Raw genomic sequence first — 22982 nt, 5'->3', positions numbered from 1 at the left:
GTTTTGCTCCGACATCATAAGTTGTAAAATTGTGAAATTGCTCTTATGTTTCTCCTGTAAAGAAAGGGGAGGTGTTTTTTTTTAATACAACAATGATACAGTTTCATGGTTTTCTTTCATATTTCTTTTTTTTACTCCTTTGTGTTCGAGGCATTCAGATCGACTGAGGCTGACAGAATTCCTTCTTTGAGGCTGCAAACTAAAGCCAAGGTGCTGGAAAACCCCCCCCAAAAAATCACCTCGATTTGCATCTTGAGGTGGGTCTTGAAGTGGGACAGAAGGGTGAGGAAAATGGAGAGCGAGAGCTCAAAGACTTCAGGCACGGAGGAGACGCCGTTCTTGGAGAGCGCCACGCACAGGTACTGCTTGATGGCGTTGATGAACATCTCATTGGTTTTAAAGATGGGCCCGGCGTTCTGCAGGATGGACAGCAGCAGCTGGAGGGACAAGACCTTCGACCGAAGCTCATGGGACCTGGACAGGGGAGAGATGTTCAAAACATGCATGAAACATTAGTAAAAGGTCTTAACACAAAACTAATTCATGATGATGAGCAAGAATCTAATCATTCTCTTCATCTTTAATAGTTATTAATAGTTATAGAAGACATTCATCTTAGATAACAGGACATGAAGAACCTATGAGTGAAATGAGCAGGTCCCACAAAGACGCACAGTGTGGGAGCACATCTCTGAATCAGCCTTTAAAGAATGCTCGGGCAGCTGAAGCAAAGGGCCGTGCACGCACAGCCTCAGCTTGGCTGAACACTTTTCTGCAGCAGCGGGGCAGAAAAACTGGATTTGAGAAGGATTGTATGTTTAGCTACTTTATATGCAGAGTTTGGCTGCTTTGCCTCAACAGCCCACTTTCCCTCTAAAGTAGGATTTAGGTGACACAACAGAGGTTTGCCATTACTTTCTTTACAAAAAAGCTTTGTCGTGCTTTGTGGGTCGAGATGCAGAGAGACCCTCATCTCTCCGAAAAGCCGGTTGTTCCCGAAGAAAAGACATGATTACGTTTCACTCCCAGTAACTCCCAGAAATTGGGAGATTAAATTAAAAAGAAGAAGAAGAATAAACAAAAATGAATTGAGTTTTAAGCAGAAACCAGATGTAGAAAATCCAGTTTCACTAAGAGGTCCAGGCATCAGGAGAAGCTGATCGACCGCGTTTCCCATGAGCAAAGCAGAGCAGAGCAAACCTTTAATTAAAGCTGAATCACGTCCTCTGTTTTCTGTGCTTAATTGAGCAGAAATATGGTTTAATAAATGTAGAGAGGCGCCTCATTGTCTTCTCCATTATAACTTTACAGAAACGTGACCACGCAATTGTGGAGATCAGAGACGATTTGATGTGTTCTCACACTAAAGACTTAAAAGGGAAAACAAGGAAATTTGTTCTGGATGTTTCACTAAGGTAAAAAGTATTAAATTGACAATGACAAATTTAAAGCCTAAAATAAAAAAAATAAAAAAAAAGACTTTCTCGTTTAAAGCTACGTTCACACTGGGCTCGGAAATGGGCATTCAAGTGACTAATTCCAATAAAAAGTCTATGTAGATGCTTAAATGCGCGTCTCAGGGCTCTGGGTTCAAAACTATTGCAGTCATGCATCGCTGGGCAAGTTTTTAGTCCATTTTCGCGCTCTACATTCAAAACATGCTCCCTTTAAACCCACATTAAAAGTTAAACCAATTGAACCAATCAGGGACTGAAATTTGGAAGTGATGTGTGGGTAGCGTCCTTTTCAAAATACAGAAGTGCCAACCGTTAATATGACACCAAGTCTTTCATACATCGGAATAGAGCTGTGAAACTGTGAGTACGTGCACCAGTATCAGGCTGCCACAGTCCAGTGTGAACACCTGCTTAAAGCGCGTTCAAGATTACTCATTTAGTCGAACGCGCATCACATGTCCCATGTGTACCGAGCATTGCATTTAAAAAGAAACATCCTAAAAAAGGAAATAAAACGGTCATTTTCGTCTAAAATTTTCCTTTAAACTTAATTTATACACAATTGGGCAAATAAGAGGAATTTTTCTGCTGTCATTACATTTAGTACTTTAACTCCCTCCAGACAAATGTGCAAAGAGATAAAATAGCCTGTCGAGGGAAATACAGAAAATGTGAATAATATGTTAAAAAAGGAGGAACACACTTGGGATCAGGTGGTCCATCTGACAGCGGCTTCATCGACAGCTTGCAGAGCGAGCGGAACACTAGAAAAGCATCTTTCTGAAGGATGTGGGAGAATTTGGCCCCCGCTGGCTGACCCGGTGCCGCCCCTGATTCCTGAGGTGAGCAAAGATAAACATCATTTCACATGATACTTTGTTACATTTAGATGATCAGGCTATTAAGAAGTCGCGTGATAAAAAGGAATTATTGTAAATAAATCTGAGTCAAGGTTTAGCTGCTATTTAGGCACTAAAAAACAGAGACACTAGAAAAAACCATCCTTGAATATGGCTGTTGACAATAATAATCAATAAATTGATAATAAAGTTAGTCAAAGCTTAATATAAATTTTGGAAAATACTTTTTCACCTGTTCATTTTTGATTCCTTACATCAATTTTTGTATATTCATTTCTTAATTTTCATAAGTAAATGACCCTTTTCTCAGATATTTAGCATCTTATATTTTAATTCCTTAAAAAAATAGTAAAGTCACTGCAGTTTTGGGTGAAAGATGATCTCACAATACATATTACACCCATTTACTGCTCATCCAGAAATGTATTTGTTCATTTTTCATAGCAAATAAGGCGATGCATGTCCATTTGAGGATATGCACATTTCAGGTGAGGGTCACAAGAAAACAAAAAGGTTTCCTTTTTTTCCCTTTTTGCTGGAGCTCACCTGAGTGTCAGTGGATGAGACGGACAGCCTGTCGTCAGGCAGCGACGGGGTGAAGCTGGCGGAGATGGGCGTGCCGGGGATCCCGTTGGCGTGGACGTGTTCGCTGTCGCTCCCCAGTGTGACCTCGTCATCCAGGGAGCTCTGGGTGCCCTCTGGCCCCGCCTCTGTCGCCTCTGCGGCCTCGCCCTCGCTGCCGGACTTCTTGGTGTCGGAGCAGAGGTTTGCAGGGTCCAGGCAGTGCCCTGAGATGAGGAGTGGAGTTAGACCCAGAAAAATGAACGTCTTTAGAAGACCTTGAGATAAATTGTTTTGTTTTTGCGAATGTGGCACATCAGTCCACTTGACTGCACCTAAAAGGATTTTTGACGCTATGATGCAGCACTGGAGTGCATTTCTGTTCAGTTCTTCTCCCGACTTTTAAAACGCATCGTTCAAACCGCTGCTCAAGGCTCAAAGATAGTTCAAAAAAAAAGACGAGAAAAACATTTCTTTAAAGCTAATAAAGCCTTTTCTGCTACAAGGGAAAGAAAGAAAGAGGATTTTTTAAAGCTTTTGCGCACAAAGAAAAAGGACTTTGACATACTTTCAAACATCTGAGGGGGATTTTAGGGGAAACTGACATGACATGAATTCATACTGTCCAAGAAGAGCTTATTGGTTGACTGAAGGCTGAAAGAACAGTTTGTCATTCAGACTTCATCTTCCCACAAGCATCAACTACAGATGTGGAAAATGATTAAGAGACATTCGTGCTGCAGTAAATACTTCTCACCTCCAGCAACAGTGTTGACTACCTCCTGTAGAATGCTCTGGACTATTTCCTGGGCTTTCTCCTCGTAGTTTGGCATCGCCTCTGCCTCTTCTGCTCCTTCAGTCTGCTGGGCTGCAGCACCTAAACAAAACAAGCTCAGCTTCATCACAAATATGGCCGTTTCTTATCTGTCATGGTAACTCAGACGCTTAAAAAAGCAGCAATTACCCGGCTTTGTGAGCATTGCTTGAAGTTTGAAAAGGCAATAATGTTATCAAGTGTGAAAAGAGTCACACTAATTCAAAACCGCTTTAACCGGCTGTAATAGAGGTTTCTTGTTAAAACTGGATATTAGAAACACATGAGAAAATATGTAACAAATTACAAACCAATCAGTTCACAATCAATCAGAAAATGACTCTCCAACTGATGTGGGAGCACAAACGAGAAGTCATTTCCCCGATTATTTTTTTCCTGCTTAGGAGAAGAAAGAGCCGTACTCTGTGCTGCTGCCGTGGCCTGGTCGGCTTCAGTCTGTTCGTTTTCAGTCGCGCAGAATTCAGAACCGTTTTCTGGATCTGGGTTCTCGCAGACAGGTCCCTGCTCCTCTGGCCCCTTCCGTCTGTCAGACTCCGGAGCCGGCGTGGAAGGAGTGGATGGGATGTTGATGCTGGGGGTTGGAGGGCTGATGGGCCCGTTTGCCTCCTGGGTCAGGGCCTTAGCCGGCGGGTGAGCGTGCGTCTGGAGCTGGGGGGAGTCGGGCTCGGTTTGCGGGGTGTTCGGGGAGTGCTGCCGGTGCCGCTCTCTTTCCAGCTGTTTGGCTTCTTGAAGCTGCGGTTGAGGCGGAACACAAACGGACAAAAATAGACATGAAAAGACAAACGGAGAACAAAAGGACGCACGGACGGCATGGGAAAACGTGTCGACACGTGACGCACAAACACACACAAAGAAAAAGGACCAGTTAGGAACACGTAAAACAAACTCATCAGCACTTCACAAGATTGATGATGTTTGCCTCCTTTCCCTGTGGACACAGCGAGTCCACAGCGGAGCCACCGCACTTCCAGATGTCAGGAGAACAAAACACATCACAGAGTGCGCAGAACTGTTTTTCCTACTGTGTCAGCATACATCAGCCGCGCAAACATATGGAAATGCACATGAATATGCCCTGAAAAAAATAAGGCATGCTGTTTAAGCAGGCAAACTTTGGGAGTGCAATTCATGCTGGCTGCTGCAAGCTCCATCTATTTTAGTCTGCTGGTGGCAGAAAGCATTACTGCGGGAAAATGGCTGGTACCGCCATGTCTGGGCTAATGTGTCACGGCTGACATATGCCGCCACCGTTTCTGATGGGCAGAGCGGCGGGAAGCGTTCCTGCGCTTTAGCTTGGCAGGTCACGAGGCTAAAAAGTGGGTCACAAGAAGCATTGTTGGGACCGTCAGAAAATAACATTCACTCCACCGAGCAACATGACCGAACATGTTAGAGAAATGTGCTTCGGAAAGGGACTTTTATCAGAAGAATGTATCCAGTATTTGTACAGTTTGACGTTGTTTCATAGCAAACAGAGACGTGCAAAGTCAGAAAATAAAGAACCAGAAATAATACGTTTCTCAGTTGGCCTACATTAAAAACAGTCCATGCTGCTTTTCCTAACGCCAGCTAAATGAGGAACGTTTATAAAGAAATATATTATACAGGTTAACATGAATAGACTAAAAATTTGTTTCACTTTTACAAAGTTTGATATATGAAGATTTTTTTTTTCCTTAAAGACCCACTCAGACGAAAATAGTGTTTTTCTTTCCGACCATTTCTTTATACAAATAAATGTGAATCAGGAGCAGACGAAAAACCGCTGTTGGAAGAAGAGCGTATTTGTGACGTGGAAAATAGGCTGGCCGGGCCACAACCTCCTTGCTCCAAACTCTGCGCAACAGGGAAGGGAAATGGGGGCGGAGTTGCTCAGCGCCAATGGTCCTCCTAGCAACTAAAGTGGAATTTTCTGATGAAATTCACCTGCTTTTTAAATTTCAACATTACAACTGCATATTTATAAATTACAAAAAGACTGGGAACACCTTTTAAAAGAGTTCAAAAGATGATTGGGCTGGGACTTTTAAGAAACATTTAGCACAAAATTTAAAAAAATCAACTTGGATCTTCTAATAAATACGATTCCATTAGGGGTTTCTCATGAAAATAAACTTTTGTCCCATCCAGTGTGGTCACATAAATCCAGCGATGGAGCCGTCTAAACTTAAGAGGGCAGACAAATGCACCTCAACCCGAGGGCGCGGGCGAGGAGGCGCGAGTATGCTAAGCTCATTATTTAAATGCCACCTCAGTCGGAGAGTGAAGATCTGAGTGTGCCCGACACAAACACTGCCAGAGCGAGTGGAATCATACCATGCTGAGCTGCAGCCAGCAGGAGGCACCTACACACGCAGACAGCGGATCTTCCCGCACAGCACCGCAGGAGCGGTGGTGACATGTTCACCCCATGACTTCCTTCCTTTATCAGTCTGCGTCTGACTCAAAAGTGCGAGCGTGAACTAAAAATGTGGCGGGAAAGCGAGATGAATCGGAAGGTCAACAGAAGCCGATGCGAGTACATGGTGGAGAGAGTGCAAAGCAAACGTGCTCCTGAGCGGCGTGGGAGCAAAAAGAACGGATGAGTGCGTGAATGGATGAGGAAAAAATAAAAAAAATAAAAAAGCTCAAAACACAGAGACACAGAGAAGAGCTGAAGAGGTCTGATCAGGCAATTTGACGGCAGGCCTGCACGCTTTACCTGGCGGTCACGCTTTCTGGAGGCCAGAGACCAAGATAGCTTGTGATTTGTAAGCTATGTGTCCAAAAGGAAGGGAGGGGGCCAGGTGAGGGGGGGGAAAGTGTCATTCAAAAAGAAAAAGATGACATTAGAGCAAGCTTTCTAGAAGGCAACATTAAAAATGTTCTTCTGGACACAAAGCAAACTAGATTTTGGTTAAATGAAGAAATGGAATTGATCACACACCGATTTCCAACTAGTTGTCATTTACAAATTGGTTTTAGCTTTTTTTAAACGCACAATTTTGAGAATTAAAGCCCATGAAAGTGTTTTCCCTTCCAGGAAAAATCTGCACTCTTGTCTTTTTTCTTGCCGTTTCCATGACAGCGTGTGAGTGTTTGCAAAGGTCAGGACGTACTGCTTGATTCTCCATGCGGGCAAAGATGACGTTGAGCATCTGGGTCAGGGTTGCCTTGGCTGTGGTCTGGTTGATGAGGTTCTTGCTGGCCAGGTAGATGTTGTAACAAGTGCGGACGGCTTGCAGCACCGTGCCCTCGTGGATTTCTATGTGCTGAGAGGTCACGGCCGTCAACAGTGCCTGAGGGGAGGATGTGGGGAAAACTATTAGGGATCCAACAATTCCCTATTGATTCAGTTCAAATCTCAATTTTTGGGTTGCTGTTTTGTTTTTGGTTCGATATATGATTTGTGTATTACAAAAAACCTGCTAATAAGCAAGTAACAATTAAAAGGATCCCAAAAGGAACCCCTTTAACTTTTATATTAAAGCTCTTTAAAAAAAAAAAAAAAAGTCTCGCACAGTTAACCAAGTAACCACTAGAGAGTTACTTCACAACAAGAATATTAAAATGTTATTTTTGCTCATCCTTTATGGTTGCGTATTATATTGTATACATATACTTCCTATTTGGAATGCCAGGAGGTGGGGTCACTCAGTCCAGTACTCGTATACAGTCAATATTATCTAACTGGACTGGGGGTGATTTTTTTATGCAATTTATTAGTTGTTTTTTATTTGACATTGAGACAGAGACATCTTCTGATTGACAGCTTCACATTAAAATATCTGCAAACGCGTAATAACTCCCTGACTGTCTGGGTTGTGTCTCATGGCTTTTTAACATTTTTGGAAAGGCTGGGATTGGACACGGCGGCTTCATCTTGTTATAAAATTATTTGGTGGGAAAACCGCTTTTGTCCCAGTCTGGAAATGGAGATGCTCCATGATGAAGCAAATCCAACCAGATGAAAAATGATTAGGATTTTCAGTCCCTCTCAAATGATTCCAAGTGACTATCCTCAACTGAAACCCAGCGGAGACCTGTGCTCAAAAGTAAAAAAGAAACCATTTCTCTTCATAAGTATCAACGTCCTCTGGCTCCAAAACCTCTGGCTCACAGTAACTGATATGTGTGATAACCAAATGGCAGCCTACCTTAATAATCTGTAGCTGCACGCCTTCATCAGTCTGTGGTCCTTGGAAACAGGCGCAGATGGTCTCAATGATTCTGTCGATGAGCTTCTTGCCTGGAGCCGTGTTGTCCGGAGCGCTGCCTGTCAGGTGGCCATATGCAATCAGCTTCTGCAAGTCATATGCAAATGAGGAGTTGTAAACACACACATGGGCGGTGCAAGACAAAGCAGGTGAAACAAGGTCTGCATTAAATCAAACTTTTGATTCCCTCCACACACACACACACACACACACAGTTTTCTCTGTAGCAAACTTAAACTAGGACATAGAACCAGACTTTCCCATCCACGGCATTATGCAAACATTTGGAAGTCTGCAGTCTTATCCATCTTGCCACTGACCTGTAAACAGTCGAGGGAGGTGATGACGATGCGGGGACATTTGGACTGACATGCCAGCTCAAACGGCAAGAAGTACTTGTCCGCTTCAATGAAGTTGGTCTTTGATTTGATGGGCGGTAAAGTGCTGGAGCCGGATTTTCCATCTCCGCTTGGTGGACTGCGACGGCGGAAAGAAGGAAAAGTAAGTCAGACGGAGAAACGAGAGAAGACGAGCACTGTGATCACTCTGTCAAACTGGGTAAAAGTGGAAGTGCTAGGAAAAAAATAAAAGTCAGCACACTTTAAAGTGCCGAGGGAAGTATGTTTTACCTCACAGAACAACCTCATCTTGGCTTAGGTGGGACATTAAACATGTTAAGCCTTCAATCCTGCATGCAACCTTTCTAAAATCATCAATTTACCGCTTCAAATTGTTGGCCTAATCCATCAGTGAGCGAACAGAGGTTTGGGATGCTGCCGTCCACATGTGTTTATGCTCCGGCCAGAGTGCATCACGTGACACGGCTGCAATTTCTACATTTTTAAAGACCTACAGAGGCAGCCATAAAATATGGAGAATTGCTTTCAGCAGCCATGTCTCTCTGCACAGCATCCCTGAGCACAGCCACCACACCCAGACTGCACAAGATGGGGGGGGGGGGGGCAGAAAAGGGGTGGGAGGAAGACAGACGGAGTGAAAAGGAGGGGGTGGCAGTGTTTATGTCTTGGTGTGCAAAAAGGACGACCTCAGCTCTTTTGTAGGAGCTATCACCTCTGCAACTTCGAATCAGAAATAAAAAAAAGGAAGATGGAGACCTCTCTAAGGACCCGCATGGAGGATGATACTGTTTTTTTTAAATGAGCTTTCTGAAATAGAATGCGTAATAACTGTGCTCCCAAAATAACATTACAACAAAACAAGCAAAGCCCCATGAGTCCTGTTGCTTCAACAGGATATATCTGAGTGGGAGGAGAGAACAGCGTTTTAAGAGTAATGTATTTTTCAGAGTATATAGTCGCTTTTTTGTTCTTGCATAGTTTGGCTAGAGGTATGACCTAAACTTAAGAACAACTTATATGTGATTTTTTTTTTAAATAATTACTTATTGGCTCATATACTTGTTGTTTTCCCACTAGCAACTGGTTGCCCTTTGGCGGTTGTTTCCTCGTAACAACCACAAGAGGGCACTGTAAGTGTGTGTTTCAGTATTTGTTACCGACAGAAAGATAGAAAAAGAAGCGCCATCGAAAACAGAGGAAAATTTGATTGTTTTCCTGAACTTTATATTTTCTTCTTTTTGCATCAAAACATTATTGTTCTTGTTTTTATTATTATTATTATTATTTTCTTAGATCAATGCAGGACAGGAAACTGGGTGACAGAGAGACAGAAGTACCACTGAAAGCGCCATCATTAAGACACGGCTCCTGCCGTAAAAGATCGACGTACAAAAAAAAGAAAAAAAAAAAGAAGAAGAAACTGATTTACCTCAGGAACCCATGCATGGAAAGGTGTTTACTAATTTTTTTATAGAGCTTTCAAAATAAATAAACCCATCAGCTGTTCATTGCCAATGACACATACAGCCAATGCTTCCATGTAGCTATGAGGCTAAAAACTTCTCTCCGAGAGTGTCTAGTTCATGAAAACACTTTTGGACAAGCATTGAGTATCGAATTTAACATATGAAAAGAAGCAGTGGACGCCAATATGATGAGTGAATCATGTGTGATGTGAAGGCAGCATTATGCCAGGCTTGGTTGCAGCTTTTACACCAGAGCGAATATATTTTTCTTTATTAACTGCGATTTATACTTGGGTGCGACTTATACTCCAGAAAATATGGGGTACATATAGTATTTTTACAGGAAATTTGGGGTGTTTAGAGATAAAAACTAAAAAAAAAAGGAGAGAGAGAGAATATCACAATACTGATCTTTTTGAACGATCATCAGACGGTAAGATTAAAGTTTTCTATTAGGTGTCAGATATTTTAGAGCTACTTTATCTTTAAGTGAAACCAACTTTTACTTTAGCTAAAGCTAAACTAAGCATTAGTTTTTTTCTCCAGTTTCAAGTAACGTTAATGTTCTGCCGGCTGCAGCAGAGCTTCATAAATCTTCTCTTTTCAATTTGAACAAAAACAGTCGTACACTATAGTTGTTCCCAGAAAACACAGAGAGGAAAGGCTTTTAGCTGGAGACTTCTGGAGTCCTTGAGCAAAATGCATAAAGAACTTTCAATATATATTCATTAAAATGATCCAAAAGGAAAACCTTTCCTTTTATGTTTTAGGCTTTTGTACATTAACAGGAGCGGCTTGTCAATCACAGTGCAGACACCACTAAAGCAGTAGAAATAAATGACTCAATCTGCACCATCTCCCACAAGAAGGATGGTAAGCCTTTCAAAGTGTGCATCAGGCATTTAATGCTTGATTTATTTAGTTCAATCACAAACTAAAGAAATGATTCCTGATAAAAAATGAAATCTGGTTTTAAACTTTGAGGTGCTTCCTCGCTTCTTTCCTATAATACTTTCTAGTGAGTCTTGCTCTACGCTGCAACCACAAATGCACTGGTAAATGGCAAATCTCCCTTTCTGCATGTATGTGGCTGCATGAATAAGGGGGAGCATCTGAGGTGAAATTTAAAGATGGCAGCATCTGTGTTTGAAGGGTGTGGCTGCAGACAGCTTCCACATCTACTCTTTGTTTCTACACGCTAAAATATGAATAAAAGTGGGAGATGGATGGGTCGAACAGGTGTGAGCGGAGAAATTAGCAAGAATATTGAGAAGACTTGAAAAGTTAGAGACTAAAAGCTAGAGAGTAGAAAGAAAGGTGGATGTTAAGCTCCAACATTCCAGAGGCGGCGTTACTTAGCAGCCTCTTCATGAGCGCAAGTGGCCCGGTCAAAAACAAGCTCGGGATCATGCTCGGCTTCATAAAGAAGGCCATAATGAGAACGCTGGGGAGCTTTTGAGCACAGGCCAGCTGAGACTCAAACAAAAATCACATTGGAGACTGTGAAGACAAGCAAAGTCACGCAATGCTTTAATCCCCTTTACGGGCCGAAACGCAGCAGAAAACCCCGGCGAGGCCGGCGGAGGAGCCGGGAATTTCAGACCCACTCCGCATGCTCACAGACGCAGCGTAGAGCCTTACCTTAGTTTTTCTGATTCCTGCTTGATTTCCTCTGAAAGAACACAAAAAGAGAAAGGGATATTTGTAATTACTCAGCAAAAAGAAACGATAAAAAGGAAACACAGTTTATATCATTTATTTATGAAGGAAGGCTTTTAGAGCATTCCTTGTTTTTTATAGACTAAAATAACCTCAATTACATCACAGTCAGACATTTTTAGATTCATTCACATTGAAATAAATCATATTTCATGTTTGTTGCATAGATCCTTGTTGTTAACATAACTGCCCTTTTGTCACTATGGCAACAGCCTTGCTTATACATCTCAACTACAAGCACAAAGAAGCCTCCTTTATTGCGCTGCCTCAGCTGCTGCATTGTGCCCAAAATATAATACTTTTTCACTCTGCGCTGTGACTGGGAGCCAGACTGCCGTCTGTCACCATCTCAGAAAATCTCCAGGCAGGGACACAAACAGGTGCATAAACTTACCCAAACACAAGAAAAAGATTTGTTCAAACCGAATAAAGACGCGAGACTGAGAGTAAGACGTAGAAAAACAGAGGGGATGATGGGTGTTCAACATGAAAACGGGTCGCCGACGAGGCACAACTGGCAGCGTTCCCACAGTAACACACCTGTGTGAACGATTTGAGAAAGCTAGTGCCAATTATTTCACTGCTGGAAGGCGTGGAGTCCTTTCAGAGATTGGTTGAAAATATTTCGAAGTTAGCCGTTTGTGGGGCTGAATTTAAATTCTTTTCAAACATTTCACTGCACCTTCTGTTGGAGGAGGTTGTTTGCATGCACATCATCTATTACTAAGCTCCATGAAATCAATGCTGCTGGCTCATAGGAGACGTTTGCTGGAGAAATACAGAATATTCAAATAAAAACCCAGTAGAGGACTGATGGGTTTAAACCAACTGTCATCAAGAAACACAGCAAATCCAAAGATTGAACGTGTTCAAAGTGAGATCAATTAACTCTAAAAGCCTAAAGTTATATGAATAAGTGAAAATATTTAAGGTATTTAAGGTGGAACTTATAGAATAAATGGTTTTATTGTGGAATGCTTTCCAAAGCCAAATCTTTACTTCTTTTTTTGTTCTTAATGAATTAGTTTCAGGAATTATTTTCCCTTATTATACTCCTTATTATCCTCTGTATGTTAAAATGTCTGTAAGTGCTCAAAGCATTAACATATCTAGAGGGGTTCAACCCTTTAGACCCCCCACCACTCAATTATGACAAACAGAGCAGTTAAAGAAAATCAAATGCAAATTTAAGAAACAAGAAATTAAAACCACAAACAAAGCAGCTTTAATGTTTCTTACTAAAACTACTGTTGAGAGGCTCACAAATAATAAAAAGATGTCCACCACACGTCTGTCCCATTCTGCTTTTCTACAGATTCCTGTTTTAGACTCTAGAATCAGACGAGCCAAAAGGTTCAATGGCCATCGAGACGCTGAATCAGAGTTGCTCATCTCTGTCTGCTTTATCAGTAGGTGGAACATATTTTACTTTAAACAATTTTTGATTTAGTGACAAAAAACCCTCTATTCTTTCTTCTGAGTTTTGCCCATTCTAAACAGAATTTTTTTTAAAAATTGGCAAAAACGTGAGTCCCGATTTTTCCAAAGACACTTCAAAAACTCAAAAACAAAAAACAACATTAAAGAAAAGTACACCTGCTTTTTATTTTATCAATTATCCTAAATTATGGGCTTGATTTGTTGCCAAGCCCCAATATCGTCCGTTTTATAAGGACCCAAAAATTAAACCAATGTTGCAGTTCCCTACAACACCACCAGAGGCTGGTGGCAGAAGAGAGCAATTTCCTTCAAATTACCAATTAACCCAAAAGAACGCAGAACGTTTTTCTTAAAAACAGAAATATGTGTATTTTACGAATAACCAAGTGGACCACAGAATCCATTTGTGATTTAATTCTGTTACACTGATGTCACAATGGGTTCCTATGAGTTAAAAATACATCAAAGTATGAGCATATATACAACTTGGTATCAAAACTTTTAAATGCGTACATTTCTTCTATTCATTACAGCTTTAGGGGAAATATCTTTTCTTAATCAGTTTTCTTTTATTGTATTAAAGTACATGCATGTTGTGGGCATGTCTTTTGGACTGGCATGTGGATGGACCCATTAATGGATTTAACAATTCTCTGGCTTTACTTTGAGTCGCCCAGTTGGGCGTTTATGAGACACTGATAAAGTTGGGTGGCTCCGCCCACTCCGGGCTTCATATTTCTTCACTGAGCATAACCTTGTGAATGACATCAGAGATTATCTGTCCAGTGTATAAAAGCTTGTTTTGCGCCAAAATAAATTGCATGAAGAATGCAGAAAGAAGCGTTGAAGAAATTTAGGACTGCTCCCACTAAACAGAATAGTTTTCTCTTATCAATAACACCTTAAAAACAATTACAAAAATGTCCACAATGTCTGGAAGCAGCTTACGAGACCCTGATGATTTGGGCATTAGCATGAAAAATAGCTCTATAAAGACTAATGGGTCAACTTGATGCAACAGTGTCTGAACTCTGATGTTTTTGGGCGTAGAATTACTACTAAAAGATGGGCTGTCAGTGCGAGATGTAGCAGATGTGCCCACACAGACCGGCTCACTTCTCCTCCACCTTTAGGCTGTCAGCCATCTAAATGATCCACTGAAGTAGCTTAAGCTGTCAAAAGCTGTCTGCACTCTGCTCTGGAGAGAGTGCAATTTGAAAGACAGTATAAAGTCCAAAATGTCCAAACCTGACAACATGTGAAAGTATAGATTAGTACATAGTTGCAGCCTACAAGTCAAAGAAATGAAAATAAACAAGAAACCTCAATGTCAGGAAGTTTTTTGCGTCTTCAAATCCAACATCACTGGTAGAAGTGTTTACACAATGAAAATGTCGTTTATTGTAATGATCTTATGACTGTGTGGACACAGGAAGAAACTTTACCACCTATCTCATCCTTTGGAGCCGAATTATTAAAGCAAACATAATAGCCTGAGTCTCTCAGCACAACAGGAGACTGATATTTGACCCCCACAACCAGACCGACGGTGAAAAATACATGAGCTCACATCGACAAGCCCGAGTGCCTCAAACTGAGGTCAGCTCATGCTGAACAAGCAAACACATTGATATTACATTACTGCACAGACATTCAAATAAAGGAGGGGAATAAAATGTGTACTTTTATTCGATTATGTAAAGACTGGGGTCTAATGAGAAGGATAACGTGTGTAGGGAGAAATAAGGGGACATAACCTAACAGCGTCAGGCGACAGCCTCTGAATGAGCTGAGGAGCACAGTCTGATCTAGCAGCATCACACTCCGTCGCTGAATCTGACAGTGAACCGCCAAAAGTTCCAGCCTGGTTTGAGACGATCTGTGTTTCAAAGGGAATTATTAGTGATCCCCTTTCAATCAAGCTGAAACGGAGCAACAAACGCCGATCATGACTTATCTTCAAGCAAACCTAAACCCCAAAATTCAAAAGAAATTAATAGTGAAACTGTAGTACGGATTTATGAACACAATTAAGTGGAGGACTCTGCTCCTGCTGACTTGGCTGCCTGCAGGTTAACTCGCGTCCCATGACAAAGCATTTCTCCTCGTGCTAGGAGAAGCCACTTCAAGTACAAGTCAAGAGGCCCGGTGTCCAAACTGGGTGAGAAAAATAATGAGCAAACAAAGCAATTAGTCATTTCTGATACATTCACTATCGATTGAAATATAACGTTCAATTGAGCCAGACTGAGCAGCCTTTGAAGGCTTTCCCTAATCGATCCCAAACGGCCTTTGAAGTTTTCGGGAGGGCTGTGAAATGATGAAGTCTCAACAGTTAATAGTTTTTAACAGCCGGTGAATCTAGAAGCTGCAGGCAGGGGTACAAAAGGACTGCAAACGCTTGGAATTACAACAAAAATAGCTTCCGGAACAAAGCAGGCCTTGAAATTGTTCCACTTTGAAACTGAGCTTTGCACATCATAAAATAGTTCTTTATTGATGCCGCCACTTATCTATGAGCTTAGAAAGAGCTACTTTATAATAATTAGCAGTATAAAAACACGACATCCTTTTCAAGTTGTGCTTGACCAGGTTTGCCATCATCTGATGGGCTACTGTGGTATTTTTGTACACTGATGGAATGTGAAATGTGCAGATCTGATGTGAAACCAGGTTGGGAGATCATTTGTATTCATCATGAGCAAAGATAAACATAAGAATTCCACTGCAAGCCATCTAAGCTGATTTTTTTCTTCAATGCTGCAGCAATCGGGGAAAATATGGTCTTATTTGCGCCGTCACTTCAATCCAATGTCATTTGTAAATATTGAGTCATTGTTCTCTTCCTTACCTCCAGCCAGGTCTTTTGAGTGCCACGCTGCACGCAAAGTGGATTTTTATTTACAATTTCATGATTGAATATGTTTATTGGCGTTTGCATACTGGTTAGCTCCAGCATTTGAGCCCATCGGAGAAGACGGAGCGGTTTAGAAAGGCTGCCTGGAAACCTATTTATAGAAACATGGAAGTTATCCATCTGTGTCGATCTTATCCCAGACAACAGGATATGGAATATGTCAACAACACTAAAGGGAGCGTGTGTCGTCCTCAAATGATAACACCAGATATTATGAGTCCTGATTGGTTTAGAGTTCACTTAGGCCAAGTCAGTGTAAAAGGAAGCACATTTTGAAAACAAGAATAACAGGAAAAGAAATAAAATTTCTGAATCAAGGCAACTATAGCTCAGGAGCAATGGGGAAGCTGGTATGACCCCCGGGTGTGTTGAAGCATTCTGGGAAATACTCAAAATCCCAAACTGACCTTTGATGTTTGAAGTCCCAAAAACAGGACTTGGTATATAATGTTTATTTTTTATGGATTTTCTTTTTATATATCTTGCACTGCGTAAAAGCCGTTTGTTTTGTTTTTTTGCTTTTAAATGGTGCTGTGTTTGCAGGAAACATGCCTTTTGGGGTTCAGCCCACAGATATAGACACTGGTGATCCCAGGAGTTGAGTATATGATGCTTACGGATAAGGTCAAATCATTTGGTTTATAAAAAAAACTAAAAAAAATGATCGCCCTCATCATAAAAAAAAACAATAAATATCCAATGATTTCAGTAACCAGGTTGTACATATGTTTACATTTCTGTGAAGTAGGATTTTGTGACACGGGAAACTCCACAAAACTCTTTCCTTCTGACATCAGCGGCCGTTTAAGGAACTGCAAGAGTTGTTTTTTATCTTTTTAAAAACAGAATGGGGTCTTGGTTCTCCCCCATTTAAATATATTAAATGTTCTAGGTTTTCCTCAGTTGTAGTAACTTCTTTGACTAATTAGAGAATACTACAAATATAATAAAGCCTGATACCCATCCCAACTCTTCTTAGTACTGTACTGGTTCATGAGTTTGAAACTATTGAGTTATAGAAACATCTAAAAACCATTAAGGACTGTAAAAACAGTTTTGGATAATAAAGAATTCATAATTGTTTAAAAAAAAGATCCCATGAGTTGAGGAGCTGCAAATGACAGTCCCACTGGTCCTTAAAGATACCATAATCGACCCTATTTAGGACGCCTTCCTATTTGAAGGGCATTATCATTTACTAAATATGAATTCAATAGAGACTTAATCTTCCATCCAGAAATTCAAACAAAGATACAGAAAAACCAAGAACATGTTTATCAAACGCACGTCTTTAAAAACTCTCCAGAGAGCATAAACATATTTTAGAACAACAGGGACAACACAGACTACACATGGATGCTTAACTGGTAGGAGGGGGCAAAATGAACAGACAGCTCCCAGGAGAGGCTGTGCACCACGTCGCAAAACCAGATGAAAGACAAACAGGCCGCTGGGAGGGACCGACAAGTTCATCCAGAGAAAAAAAGGACAGAAAATGGAGAAAAGGCCAACAAAGAAACCTCACATTCCTGTCTTTCACCAACTGTAATTTTGGCCCAAAGTGAAACAACTACATCATTAAAAGGTTAGTAGCATGACGCGGCATAGGACATATCATTTTAAGACTGTAGCGATACATATGCATCACAGGGAATAGAAAAGTGCCTACACGCAGACGCAGTGGTGAGGTTAGAGGTGAATCCCTGACTCACTTTTCATCATCTCAATGAGGAGAATGAGCCTGATAAAGGGCACCCAGCTCCTGCTGCACCATTTCCATTTCAAAGAGTTTAAAGCCATTTTCCATTAGACATCCATCCCATGCTTAGTGGCAGACACACCATCCACAGTGAGCTGCTTCAGACGGCATCCAGTACCTGAGTGAATTTACTTTATAAAGAAAAGTAGCAGACATGCTGTCTTTTGACACCTGGGGCAAACAAAAAAAAAACACACAAAATAGGGTAAAAACTACTTTGAAAAATAAATTGAAGTATCTATCACATTTTGAAAGCTTAAACGGAGTGAATGATGAGCAATGTCTTAAAACGTTATTTTAAAAAAATGTGAAAGGTTTTTATGTTGATTTAAAGCCCAAAGTTCCCTTTATTGTGTCTTCTATATATACTTTATATACTTTATATACTTTATATATATATATATATATATATATATATATATATATATATATATATATATATATATATATATATATATATATATATATATATATATATAAAATATCTAAAAACTGTTTAAATAAATAAAAAAATATAATGAAAACAGGCTTTTTATATATTAGAGGATATATTTTTTATGTCAACTTCACAACTTCTTAGGCACTAATAATTAAGAGCCAACTCCAATTACAGCAGACAATCTGATTAGAGCCAGATCAGAGACATTTCTATTGTTCACAGTGAATAGAGAAGTTCCACAACAGTAATCAACCTCGGGGGTGGGGGTGGGTGGGGGGCAGGTAATACTAGCAGAGGTTTGCAGAGACTGAATAGTCACATTTACTCGTTCGTTGGACATCTATAAGCCTCTCACATTTAAGCCAAAAGTGCCAAGCTTCCTACCCCTTCAAAACTTTTTATTTACCAGCCGAAGTAAAGGTATGTCTTTACTATTGCATTGTGGTTAAATGCTTTAGCGTCAAATATTTTTTTCATTGCTTTGTGAAACTGAGGTATTAATACATTGTTCCCCACCAGATGGAAATAAATGGTGAGTCATAGAGTACAGTGTTTGTAGACTTCACTGCAGCCTCCTCAACTCATTCAGGCGGAAAAACATTTTCTAATCCTTCTTACAGCATTTATAGACTAGCTGTTTCTAAGTCTAACATTACATACATACGGTTATGTTTCTTTGCTTTGAAAATTGTTGTTTTTTTGCTCCAAATTGCAAATAAAGTTTTTCTTTATTAAAATCATTGTGAATCAGGAGCAGACGAAAAAATGCCATTTGAAAAACATTGTGATGTATAAACTACAATCGGTAGGCCACAAGGTCGCTGCTCTGCTCCATTCTGATGCATCTACTTATAGATGACTAGATCCATATAAATCTTTCATTTCCTCGCCTGAGTTGGAACCAGGCTCAAAACTGGATAGCTCCAATATTGCTCTCCAATTTGTTTTACATCTGTAATGTTAAAGAGGGAGTGTAAGGAGCTGTAAGCTAGCTGGATAGAGTGTAAACAAAGGGATGATGAGAACTGAGGACAGGCCTACTCCACATGAACAGTTTCACCCACAACTAAGAAGCTAATTTCTAATAAACTTCTGCTGCTCTACAGAAACTGTGTCCAAGAAAACCAGTTTTTTTTTTAAATTTGGCTAAAAACTGCATAACCATAATTAAAAGACAGCTGGAAACGCTTTTAAAATAGATGAAAAGATAATGGGAGTGAAACTTCAAACTAAAAGAAGATAAATATATGCTGTATAAACACAACAACAGACTTTACATGTCTTTACAAAGCCTGATATTTTGTGTTTTTTAAATGTTACTACTCGTAAAAAATTCATGAGACGGGTTAGTTTTACCCTTCTGATGATGTGTTCTTGCAATGGTAATTCTGCTCACTGTATAAAGAAACCAGAAACACTAATATTTAGGTGGCTTACCTACAATTTGCTACTAGACAATACTAACCAAAGACTCAACCAGGAATTTTACAAAACCTATTTGTTTCCTAAAAGTAAAATAAAAGATGGAATAATACACCAAAATACAAGCTTCCCAAAATGACAGAAACTAAAATATTGCCAGTTTCCACTTGGGATTTTTCTTGGCTTGAAGAAGCCACCAGTGAAACTAGGACTTGTATCATTTATAGAAGCATCGGTGTAATAAAATAAATGACAAAAAGGAAAAGCCTGACTCAGCCTAGTTTTTGGCTGTCTCATGCTGTTAGACCTAAAGTTTGCTCTGCCATGTTATCTATTCCTCTACTCACCGAGTGATGAAGACATTTGGGGTTGGAAGCAGCTTAAGTTTCTGCACTTAGCCTAGAAAGGAGATATGCAAGACTGGAGACAACAAGCCTTTAATTTCTCCATTTCAGTCTTAAGGAGCGTCTTTAATGTGGAACAATTTGTCTCAAAACATTACAGCTACACTGTAACCCACAAAGGTAGGGTCTCTAATTGTAATCTGATGTACCAATTTAATATTGGACTATAATTGTTATTTTGTTGAGTATAATTAATGATGTATTAATATTTATTCCAGTACATTTATTATAGCTGGCTGTATCACTAAAAGATGGGAGACTAGCTTAACCCACAAAACATGCATATTTATATAAAAAGTCAGTTTATCGCTCAATCAACAACTGGACAGTGGGATACATAGATAAATGGTGGATCTCTCCTAGTTTTCTAGAATAAAATATTAATTACTGTATTCATCAAGCTCCACTTTAAGACAGAGGAACAGTCCAAGGAAACCGATTCAGCATCCTGAACATTCAGATGAAAAAAAGCAGCACTAAAAACGTCACTAACAACTTTCACAGATCGGCTCTCTCCCAACGCCTGAGATTTTACAGGTTAGCATCAGCCTGACAGCCATCTGTTTCCTAAGTGTTTCTCATGAAGGTGCTTTGAAAACACTGTCAGATACAAAAGTGATCACCGGCTCCACATGAATCCATGAGGAGTGCAAACATCAGCATCCACTTCACAAACCTTAAAGAGCGCTCACATCTTTTAGGAGTCACGGTCAACACTTCAATTAAAAACAGGACCTTCTATAACCCGGTGCTTTCCATGTGCTGATTGGAGATGAGCTTATCAAGGAGGAACATGCGTTCATCGTTCTGTCAGCCTTTCTGGACAGAGAGGATGGCTGATGCAGGCTGCGGCCTTGTGTTCTGTGCAGAAGAACACACTGCGGTATCTTTCTGGTTTTTATCAGTTTACAGCTTTAAATCAAGGTTCTTCTGACCTGGTTGTGACGGTGGAGGGGTTGGAATGCTAAAACGATATCCCTAGGTTGACCATAAAAGAAATTATAGAAGAAAAAAAACATGTTTTTTTTCTGAGTCATACTAGATATTGTTTCTAAAAAGAAATCGAGTTTTATATATCTGAAAAAGACATTCCAAGATAAAGGGCAATCCTGTAACACTAAAGATGAGTAATTAGTTAAAATATTAAATTTACATAAATGAAATCTTTAAACTTTTATTTTTAGGGTTTAATATAAGTCAAAAGACTTATATTAAACCCTTTTTTTAAATTGTTGTGCTTGTTTATTTTAATCATCATGCTTGTTTTTATATTTTGTTGTGTTTTAATGTAAAGCACTTTGTGTTCTTTTTTTAATGAAAAGTGCTTTATAAAAAAGGTTTTGATTGATTAATTGATGTCCAACTCGTGTAGCAAATGATCCCAAACACTAAACCTTCCATCAAACGAATTGTAAAATGTCTATACTGTCAACTTTTAAAATAAAAAAAAAGATGTCAGGTCAGTATAAAATTGCCTTCTGCTTTAAAACAACCATCATAAGGTAAAGTGTACTTGATAAATTCCTGTATTAACAAACATTAAACTAGGTTTTTAATCAGTTAGCTAATGGTTATAAAAATAGTGTGGTTTACAATCTTTTTCATATTTATTAAAAAGAAGCACAGAAAAAATACAGTTTTTGTTATTTTATACAAGCCTGCTTTTCCCTTTCAGTTTGTAATTCATGTCCTAGAGTCAACTGTAATTTGTCAAAACATTCATGGTTGATTTCCTTGTTTCTTACCCTTAAGGTAAGCATTTCTTCTGAGTAGACATTTGCAAGTTTCAACCTCTTGAATATTGCTGGGTAACACATCTCAACTCTGTTATTTAGCTTCAAGTTAGGGTGCTCAATAGACTAGGGGAGGGTAGGTCTATGCTGCCTGTAAACATTGTGACCATCCATATTCATAAATTAGGTGATTTTTACAGTGATACACCAGTCTCATCTTATTTGGATCCTTTCCTGATTCAAGGTTATGTCAGGAAGACCCAGTGACAAAAAACAAAATGTCACAAACCAAAGATTTTAAACATCTGATACAAGGAAAGCAGGTTTTTCAGTTCACCTTTAGTTTACAGATGAAGAATGTGAAAGATTTGCTAACATCTGTTATCATAACAGAGATTGGTAAAGGCACTCTCTTTAAGATTACTTAGATTACAAGGAGCTGAAGCGGATTATCTAAATCGCCCAGCATTATGGGTAACCCAGTTGTTTGATATGCACTACTCCATTACTGCACAGGTTCTTAGATTATGCATCACTTTGATCCATATAACTGACTTACTAATTTACTTAATTTAATTAATTATTTAAAAAGTAGTTACGTTTATTAACTGCAAATTCTACAGTGATGGTAATAATAAACCTCTGCAGAAAAAAAGAGGCAACTTTCTAGTACTTAGCACTGTTTTACAGGTAGCTGTACCAACAATTTAGCTTTCTACAACGCCATTCAGGTTTGCACGAGGCTAAGGACACCTGTTGGGACAGGTAGAATGTCAGTGCTATGAACACAGAGGCTTTGTTTGTTGGAGGGGCCATAATCCCTCATTTGGGCGAAAATAAACGGACACAACAAAACAAAGAAAACCAATAAATATGTACATATGTTTTACTTTGCTTTACGATTGCCTTTTTAATATTAAAAGATGTATATATTGTTTATCACTGTTTCCCAAAAACTGAAAATAGTCTCGAGTGCACCTGCTAGCAAATGGCTTAACAAAGCTAACACATATAGCCGCTACTAGCCGGATGTTGAAACATTTTTCAAAATAAAAGCAAATAAACTATTAGCGAATAGGTTTCTATTATCCTTAAAAAACACCAAATGACACTTGCTTCTCTACATCTTAGCAGTTGTATCAAATACAGATCTCAAATTCGTTGTTTTTCTTTACGATCTATTATTTTTTTTATAGAAACCCTACTTTATCATGACCGGAAATGCTCGCGTTGTTTCCGGCAATTGACATCTAGCATAAAGGTGCTACTGTCAACTGTCTAACAACACTTAATGTAAAATAAACAAAACAGAACCGATGAAGGCCCTGACTAACCAGTGATTGGGAAGGTGAAGGAATCATAGATGCCCCAAAGGACAAAGATCGTCTAGTTGGAACAGGAGCTGTTCCAGGAAG

General features: G+C 39.7%; 1 protein-coding gene across 2 annotated transcripts in view; it reads right to left on the bottom strand.

Moving 5' to 3' along the window:
* The window catches only part of arfgef1 (ADP ribosylation factor guanine nucleotide exchange factor 1), a 39706-nt gene that overhangs the window by 15903 nt on the left and 821 nt on the right, over positions 1–22982 (bottom strand). The window contains exons 2-11 of one of the 2 annotated variants that reach the window (XM_011488900.3): positions 11376–11406; positions 8230–8386; positions 7850–7996; positions 6812–6991; positions 6415–6468; positions 4115–4445; positions 3636–3755; positions 2864–3105; positions 2161–2294; positions 240–474 (exon numbers count right to left, since the gene is read on the bottom strand). In XM_011488900.3, the coding sequence (XP_011487202.1) occupies positions 240–474; positions 2161–2294; positions 2864–3105; positions 3636–3755; positions 4115–4445; positions 6415–6468; positions 6812–6991; positions 7850–7996; positions 8230–8386; positions 11376–11406 (1631 nt within the window). The remainder of the gene's footprint in view (positions 1–239; positions 475–2160; positions 2295–2863; positions 3106–3635; positions 3756–4114; positions 4446–6414; positions 6469–6811; positions 6992–7849; positions 7997–8229; positions 8387–11375; positions 11407–22982) is intronic. The other variant, XM_011488901.3, reaches the window with a different exon arrangement.

The sequence above is a fragment of the Oryzias latipes genome, chromosome 20 (genome assembly GCF_002234675.1).
Source record: "Oryzias latipes chromosome 20, ASM223467v1".
Lineage (NCBI taxonomy): Eukaryota > Metazoa > Chordata > Actinopteri > Beloniformes > Adrianichthyidae > Oryzias > Oryzias latipes.
Note: the sequence above shows the minus strand (reverse complement) of the source record. Positions and strands in the feature narration are given on the sequence as shown.